Raw genomic sequence first — 9,059 nt, 5'->3', positions numbered from 1 at the left:
TTCTGGTTCTATAAGCTTAGTTTGTTCTGATTATTTTCAACATAAATCAAGCTATTTGTAGTCATGAATTTATGGTTACTTTTTCTATTCATTACAGGGCATTCAAATTCAACCACCTTTGGCCAAAATCAACATTGAGGTGTGTTACGAACTCTAATATCTCAATTAGCATTCTTGCACGTAGTTATGCAAAAATTCTATATATATTCTAGATAAATATTAACATTGTATGTTGTAGGCATACATAAAAATGTATAGCTTGCATCATTAAACCATAGTTTTTTTTACAGAGTGTTGATAATGATGACGTAGTGGAGGTTATTATTGTAAAGAGCGATTCTAAAATTGCTGCAGCTGGTGAGAACGTTAGATTTTGCTATTTTGTATAAGTACTTGAAAAACATAAAATTATTGTTTGATTCTTAATTGGCAAAGAAGTCAGTTGCTATCAAAACTGAGGAAGAAATATTTGGAGACTTGGAAGATCTCGAATTTGAGCATAAGAAACCAACTCCATCCATCTTTGACTATGGTTTGTCCGAATTCTTTTTTTTTTTTTTAACTCTGTTTATATCATAAGCAATTTAGTAATTTAAAAAAAAAAAAATCATAAATTCATTTATTTATCTTGCAGATTTCGAAAACCATTGGAACTCCAACAGTTCGTTTGAGAATAAATATGTGTCTGGAGAGTTTGTCGATGGTGGGTCAAGTTTGTACCGTTATTTATAAACATCAACAACTGGATCAAATAGATTGTATGTGTTTGTGTGGTGACAATATTTTTATATAAGTCTTTTTAAGAAAACTGTGTGATTCATATGATTTTTTTAATAAAAAATTTAACCAGTTTTAATGTAATATATTACAAAAATAAATATATATTTACAAACAAACAAAGACATATAAAAGGTAAATTGGTAAAAAAAACTTTCTCACACTCGGTTCTTAGACACCTGGTTGTAATCTTGTAATTATAAAAAAAAAAAAAAAAAACGCTAAACTGAGTAAAAATGTTGTATGAACGGATGAACCATTGACAATCTGCATATATATATATTAATAGAAGCCTAATGCACAAACCAAAAAATAATAATTTAAACGACCCAACTTATATGTCCATAAGCTGAAGCATCATCATCTGTATATGCGTCATTATCATTTTTAAAAAACTAACCTCACTGGTTATGGATCTTTTAGTGAATGATGATAGATGTGGAAATGGCTTAGTAAGTATTTGCCTAGTGATGATATATTTTTTCCAGAAATCGTTATATATTTTCAAAAAGTTAAAACAGTTAAAATAGCCAATATGATATGTCATATATGTATCAAAAGCGCTGTAGATGAACGTCTGTTGTGTCGATTCATGACTAAAATTGAAATTATAAGGATGTTTCTATATTACATGACAAAAAGGAAGAAGGATGTTTCTATTTCTCTATTTCTTAACGTTTTTATTTTCCATTTTCCTTTTCAACATTTTTTGTCTCTTTACAGTTATTGTTTTTAGAAGATTTCCAAAACCATTTTAACTCTCCACCCTCTAAGCTTTTTCTATAAAAATCCACGTATCATAGTTACTTTGCAAACCACACAAAAGAAGTTCCATTAGAGCTTGAAGAGAATAAATCAGCCACGCTTAGTTTTCTAAACGATGGAGAAGGAAGAAGCAACGGGAAAGAAGAATGAACCAACGAATAAGAAGGAAGAACCAACTAAGAAGAAGGAAGGAGCAAAAGAAGAAGGCGCAGCAGCAAAACACATACGCGTTGCTTATTCAGACAAAAGAAGAAAAAAAATAATCTACGTCGTCTCCGGTTTAGCAGTTTTACTAACCTGTGTTCTTGCCGTTGTCTTCAGCCTCGTAGCTATCGAACCGCGAGTTCCACGGTTTGTGCTCGAAGATCTCTACGTTGATGATGATCACAAATCAGGTGTAATAAATCCTTTTTTTTAAAAAGAAAAACACTCAAGTGTAATGGTAAGTATTTTAAATTTTCCTTTTTCGTTATACAATCCCTAAAACCATTCTAACCCCTCCTAATTAAGAATATGATTTTTGATTCGTTCTGGTTTATCTAGGTGAAACTGTCATCGACCAACCCAAGCCACAAGACTAGTGTTTACTACAGCAATATGAATCTACACATACGAGTCCGAAAGATTTTTGACTATGAGACAGAGAGCGTTTCCTTGGAAAGCAAGCTTCAGGAGCCACGCAAAGATGTCACGTGGAAAGCTGTTGTAGCAAATAATGACGGCAACGTTAGGCCTACCGGGGCTTTTCCGGAGAGACACGGGAAGGCCGACGGTGATGTTATTGCAGATATGAAGATACAATGGAAGAGTGGGATCTTCAGGTCACCAAAGTTTGGTCTGCGAGTCACATGTCCGGTTTTGGTCAGATTGAAAGATTTAAGCTCCGCAGATACCAAACTAAAGTCTGCTTGCTCTCATCATCTTATTTAAATTTATATGTCAACAATTTTGAACTCTTGATTCATACAAAACATACTTTGAGGAAACTACTTTATTTTTATTTTTGTGGGAAGACTGGCCAGTTGGCACCATTCTCTCTTTATTTTAGTTACTTTTTGTTAGGCATCCACAATCTCTTCATCATCTTTTTTCCTCTTAAAAAACATGGAAAGAAGATTTAGATTCTAAAGTTCACCAAAGTAAGAGATTTGGATTACTATGTGCTCTTTGCGATCTTGCATTCGTGGAAGAACTGCTTCCTGTTTAATGTCATCATAAACTTCATCGTAAGCAAAAGCAGAAGCGTCCTCCTCCAAAGCTTTCTTATATATGCTGCTCCTCAATCTACAACAACACACCCAAATCACTTATTAAGAAGATAAAATTGAAGGGTACATAAGAAACAGAGTCACAGAATATGATGGGGTAATTAATTAAACCAAACCTTTTTGAGAGCCTTAGTCTTTGAAGCTTGTCGAGAAATCTCCTTCTCCACATCGTTTTCTTCATCGTCCTCACCAAATATTGAAGCAGTCAAAGACTTTTTTTCTAGAAACCTTAATGGGTTTGAAGGATCAAAACTTGCATTAAACGGCAACGTCGAGGGTCTCACCTTCTCTACCTCCATCTCCATGGACTCCGTCTTCTTCTTCTTCTTCTTCTTTTTCTTCTCCGCTTTCCTCAACCTCTCGTTCACGGCCGTAACAGCATCAGTGATGTCCTTCTCAGCCGTGTCTTTCTTAAGAAAATTGCTCTCTTTCCCAATAAATTTAAGGACTTTCTCCAAGAACCCTAATGGAGTTGAAGGATCAAAACTTGCACTAAAAGGTAACGTCGAGAGTCTCACCTCGACACCTCCTCCATGTCAGAGTCAATCGCCATTGGTTTTGTCTGGTCGTCAATGACTGAAAAACCCTTTTCAACTTGTGTTGGGGTCTTTCTATATCATTCAATTTAGGAAATTCAATTGATCTCAGTACCAAATTCCTGAGGCAGAGGAAGAAGAGCAACCTCATACGAAGAAAGTGAAGCTGTCGTCTCCGTTCATGTTGGGGCTAGCTTCCCCCAACCCTGGGCAACTACAGGGATATCTCAAGTTTATGTCATCTCTGCACACTAAGTTTTGGTTTATGAAGGAATTTTTTTTGTTTCCTGTTCTTTATTCGCAATCAAACCTATTGAATTTTGTTAATGGAAGTAGACTCTGTAATTTAAGAAGCGTTATCTTGAAAAGTTACATTAATAAAACAGAAGTGGTCGATAATCAGAAGAAGACGAGTTCACCAAGAAACATTGGACTGAAAATTTCCAAGTTGCACAGCACAATTATGCTTCAAGCTTTGCCCTCTTACGTGCCATGAACCGTTCTTTCGCAGCAGCAATCGCATCCTCTCTTTTCTTGTGGTCGTTAATGGGTTTCGGTACTTCTTTTGCTGCATCTTTGATTGATGACTCTCTCTCTTCTGTACCTTCTGTACCCATCTTCTTGTCAGAAACTGCTTCTTGTGGTTCCACACTTGTCCTATGGCTTGATCTAATATCTCCAGATTCAGGAGACATTTCCTTCTCCAGTGATTTCCTTTCTCTGTCTTCCCTTGTTTCTTCTTTTCTCAGCTCCTCGAGCTTCTTTGTCATTCTCTGTTCCTCAAGCTTCTCTGCATTTCTTTGTTCATCAAGTTTCTCTGCATTTCTTCGTTCCTCGAGCATCTCTGCCTCTTTAGCTTCGACATCTCGAGCTCCAAATGCCACATTTTTCCCAATGTTGAAGTAGAAATCACTCAAATCCTTCTTCTTTGTAACCTAACAGGAGATGAAAACAAATGAACAGAGCTGACATGAGTTTTCTATAGCTATAAAAAAAAAAAAAAAAACAGATCAGTTTAAATTCCACCAAAGCTATATGCTTATATTTTTCCCGCATTGCTAATACAGAGACAAGAAAATAATTTCTACCCCCACCCATCATCTACTAGCCACGACATGAAATAAAGTTGTACAAATAAAAGATTGTGATCAAGCAAACTAGTTCGCAAACCCTGAGACAAGAGAATGATTTCTAGACCCACCCATTACGCACTAAACGCCACAACCAGGGAAAAGTTTTGCGAAATATCAAACTAACTTGAAACAGTTCCCAGTTCCCAAACAAGAGCTACTTAAGTTAAGACGGAAACGAAAAGGACAAAACTAAGACTCCGGTAAGCACTAATATAGAAAAGCCAGAGAGGTAGAAATACAAAACATGATAGATATATAACGAAAGTAAAAACTTACATCATCTCTTTCCTCACGAAGTTCACGCAACCTTTCTTCTGCCAGCCATTTCTTCTGTTCCTCGAGTTTCCTTTTATATGCGCCAGTTACAAACTTTTCTTTATCTGAAAAAAGATGTTCATCTTTCTCCCTCTCCTTGGCAAGCTTTCTCTCATAAACTATTTCATGTTCCTTGTTTCTACGTTCTGCCTGTTTCATCAAATTCTGGATATACCTTGGCTGCAATTTACCAAAACACAATGTAAAATTGAAACATATAAGCAAAACCACTTAATCATGCTGAAAATTACTAAAGATGTAACATTCTAAAGAAACTGTTAGACCCCACAGATCATGCATTCCTCTTAACAAGATAGCAAGAGATAAAACAAAAATTAACCTGGCGCTCTTGACGATCTTGGATTCGAGGAAGAACAGCTTTTTGTTTCATGTCATCATAAACTTCATCATATGCAAAAGCAGAAGGATCCTCTTCTAAGGCTTTCTTATGCTGCTCCTCAATCTAAAAACAAACACAAAATCAAATTATAAAACTGAAGAAAACAAAAAAAGAAACAGAGTCAGGAGAGTGAATTGAGAAAAAAAGCTTTTACTTCTTTAAGAGCTTTAGTCTTTGAAGCTTGACGAGAAATCTCCTTCTCGACATCGTGATCTTCATCTTCACCAAATATTGAAGCAGCGGGTCGTAGTGGAGGTCGAGATGATGATTGCTTTTTCTGAGAAGGAGCTCTGATTTGCAATCCGTACTTCTTCATCTTCGATTTCTCTCTGCGAGATCGATTGAGAATTCGGGAAAATTAGGGCAATTCCTGCTCTTCGCAGATTCTGGGGAAGAAAAAGCCCTAATCACAAAATCCAAGGAAAAAACTTGGTTGATTCGCTGTAGAATCAATTAGGGTTACAATTCAAAAAACTGATTGGTGTGTATGTGCCATGGAAGAAGGTGAAAGAGGAAGAGGGAGATAAAATCGATCAACTAATCAAAGTGTCGATGAGATTATTAGGAAAAAAAGAAACAGTAGAGGAGACCGATAATGTTACGGCCCAATTGTTTGATATTTAATGGGCCGAGATGTTTTATTTGTTTATTCACGTTTTTTTAAAAAACGGACATAACAATCAAATGAGAACATACCATAAATTGACTAAAGCATAGATGGATGTAAGCACACTAGTAGTAAAATAAGGGGAACTGACCTGGAAACTGAAAACCTTCGCTTCCAATGGTAGAAGAACAACGTCGTTCTTAGTTGGATGAGATGCGGCGGCCACGAGATGCACGACGGTGATGATGAATGATGATATGTGGACATATGTGATTGGTCGAATTTATTTTCATTACATTAATCAATTCAGTCATCAATTCAATTCGACCACGAATCTGGAGGCTCATTATCACCGTGGAATGGAGAAAGATGTTTGACATTAAAAACGTCTGACGTCCGCATGTCCGGTGGAAGCTTCACCTTATAGGCATTAGCATTAATACGTTGTAACACTTCCACAGGTCCGATCTTCCTAGACTTAAGCTTGTTATATTCCCGTGCTGGAAAACGATCCTTAGTGAGGACAACCCAAACTAAATCACCTGGCTGAAACTCCAATGCTCGACGCTTAACATCCGCAGCCGTCTTATACTTCAACGATGCATGTTCCAAATTTTCTTTAGCTTTAAGGTGAACATCCTGCAATTCATCAACAAAATCAACAGCTTGGCCATGTAGACGAGAGCGATCTGGCAATGTTGGTAAATCCAATGGGCAACGAGGAACAATTCCATAAACCACACGAAATGGTGAATAGCCAAGACTTCTATTTAACGCATGATTGTGAGCAAACTCGGCTTGGCACAACTTGGCATCCCAACTTTTGATATTATCACCCACTAAACAACGCAAAAGATCTCCAAGGGCTCGGTTAGTCACTTCGGTTTGACCGTCAGACTGAGGATGGTAAGCAGTGCTCATGTTTAAACTTGTTCGGAGTAGTTTCCACAAAGAGCGCCAAAAATGGCTCAAGAAACGAGTATCACCATCAGAAACAATGGACAAAGGCAACCCGTGAAGGCGATAGATTTCCCGAAAGAACAAAGTCGCCACACTAAGTGCATCAGTCGTCTTCTTGCAAGGAATAAAATGAGCCATTTTAGAAAAACGATCCACCACCACAAATATAGAATCGTTACCTCTTTGTGTTCGCGGGAGCCCCAAAACAAAATCCATACTAATATCAGTCCAAGGCTGTGTTGGAATGGGCAATGGAAGATATAACCCAGCATTAGATGATTTCCCTTTTCCTTGTTGACATACACGACAACGTTCTACAAAACGATCCACATCCCGACGTAACGAAGGCCAAAAGTAAGTGGCTGACACTAAATGCAACGTACGATCCCGTCCAACATGTCCCTCATTGTGTAAGTCTTGAATTATTTGAAGCCGTAGACTACAAACAGGAACACAAAGGCGCAAACCTTTGAAGAGGAACCCATCATGAACTACGTAGTCAGCGTGTAGTCCCTGTTCTGCCGTGAGAAAAATCTTAGAAAAAATGGATCGGTGGAATACAATTCCGCAAACGAAGCAAATCCCGGAACTGAAGTGTGAACAGTCATGAGAAGTGAGTGTCGTCGGCTCAATGCGTCTGCGACACGATTTGTCACACCGGATTGATGTCGAATCGAAAATGTAAATTGTTGGAGGAAAGCAATCCACGAAGCATGACAAGATGACACCTTTGCTTGACTGTCTAAGTGGCGCAAGGCATCATGATCAGTGAAGAGGACAAAGTCACGGTGGACTAAGTAATGACGCCAATGCTTGACAGCTTGCACAATGGCATAAAACTCAACATCATAAGTGCTATAACGAACACGAGCTCCAGATAACTTCTCACTATAATAAGCGATGGGCTTCCCTTGCTGGCTTAAAACTGCACCAATGCCTACTTTCGATGCGTCACAATGAAGTTCAAAAGTCAATGAAAAATCCGGAAGAACCAAAATCGGAGCTGAGGTGAGTTTAGTCTTGATCAGCTGGAATGCTTCGGTTGCTGCGGGAGTCCATTCAAACTTGACTTTCTTCATACAATCAGTAATGGGAGCCATGATCGTACTGAAATTATGCACAAAACGTCGATAAAAAGATGCTAACCCGTGAAAGCTACGCACCTCCGTGATAGTGTGTGGAATAGGCCAGGAGCGGACGGCCTCTACTTTAGCCGGATCAACTGCTAACCCATGATTAGAGACCACATATCCCAAAAATAAGACCTCCGAAGTTCCAAACTCACACTTATGTTTAGCAGCAAATAATTTCTCCTTGCGTAATACTTGAAGAACCTCACGAAGATGAACCACATGATCAGCAACAGAAGAGCTAAAAATGAGAATGTCATCAAAGTAGACAACCACGAACTTGCCAATAAAAGGTCGAAGAGCCTGATTCATAACACGCATAAATGTGCTTGGAGCGTTAGACAACCCAAATGGCATCACCAGCCACTCAAAAAGGCCTTCACGTGTTTTAAATGCCGTCTTCCATTCATCTCCCGGTTGAATACGAATTTGATGATACCCACTCTTCAAATCAATTTTGGTAAAAATCGAAGCTTTCCCAATTTGATCCAACAAATCATCCAAGCGTGGAATAGGAAACCGATACCGTATAGTGATCTTGTTGATTGCTCTACTATCAACACACATTCGCCATGTTCCGTCTTTCTTTGGAATAAGTAAGGCGGGAACAGCACACGGACTAAGGCTCTCCCGAATATGACCTTTAGTGAGAAGGTCTTCCACTTGTCTTCGAAGTTCCTCATGTTCTTGTGGACTCATTCTGTAATGAGGTCTATTAGGCAGCGTGGCACCTGGAACAAGATCAATACGGTGCTGAATATCCCGTAACGGTGGTAGTCCAGTGGGGAGTTCACCAGGGAAAACGTCAACAAACTCAGCCAACACTGACTCAAAAATTGGAGAATGCGAGGAAGGCAACGATGCCAATGACGGGTTGGTAACAAACAAAGCCCATGCGATGCCTTCCGTTCGAAATTCTTCCTCAAAAGTAGCGAGAGAACAAAGTGAGGACTGTCCGTGCTTGGTAGAAGTAGAAGATGTCTTACTCGAACTAGAGCAAGAGGAACCAGGTAGCGATGGAGTCGGTGGAGTGAGTAACGGTTCGCGAGATGGAATCAATAAAATCTTATGGGCCTCCCAGGTGAAGGCATATGTGTTATTAACACCATCATGCGTGATTCTGCGGTCGTATTCCCATGGTCTCCCAAGAATCAAGTGGCTAACATCA

At 38.7% G+C, this 9,059-nt stretch overlaps 1 protein-coding gene across 1 annotated transcript; it reads right to left on the bottom strand.

The window, feature by feature from the left end:
- LOC104787000 (nuclear speckle splicing regulatory protein 1) lies at positions 3,649 to 5,519 on the bottom strand (the record flags this gene model as incomplete). Its single annotated transcript, XM_010512488.2, is given in 4 exon segments — positions 3,649 to 4,281; positions 4,756 to 4,974; positions 5,135 to 5,257; positions 5,349 to 5,519. Coding segments are annotated over 4 exon segments (978 nt in total). The 3' UTR covers positions 3,649 to 3,807.

The sequence above is a fragment of the Camelina sativa genome, chromosome 5 (assembly GCF_000633955.1).
Source record: "Camelina sativa cultivar DH55 chromosome 5, Cs, whole genome shotgun sequence".
Taxonomy (NCBI): Eukaryota; Viridiplantae; Streptophyta; class Magnoliopsida; order Brassicales; family Brassicaceae; genus Camelina; species Camelina sativa.
This window is presented reverse-complemented; position numbering and strand designations above follow the sequence as displayed.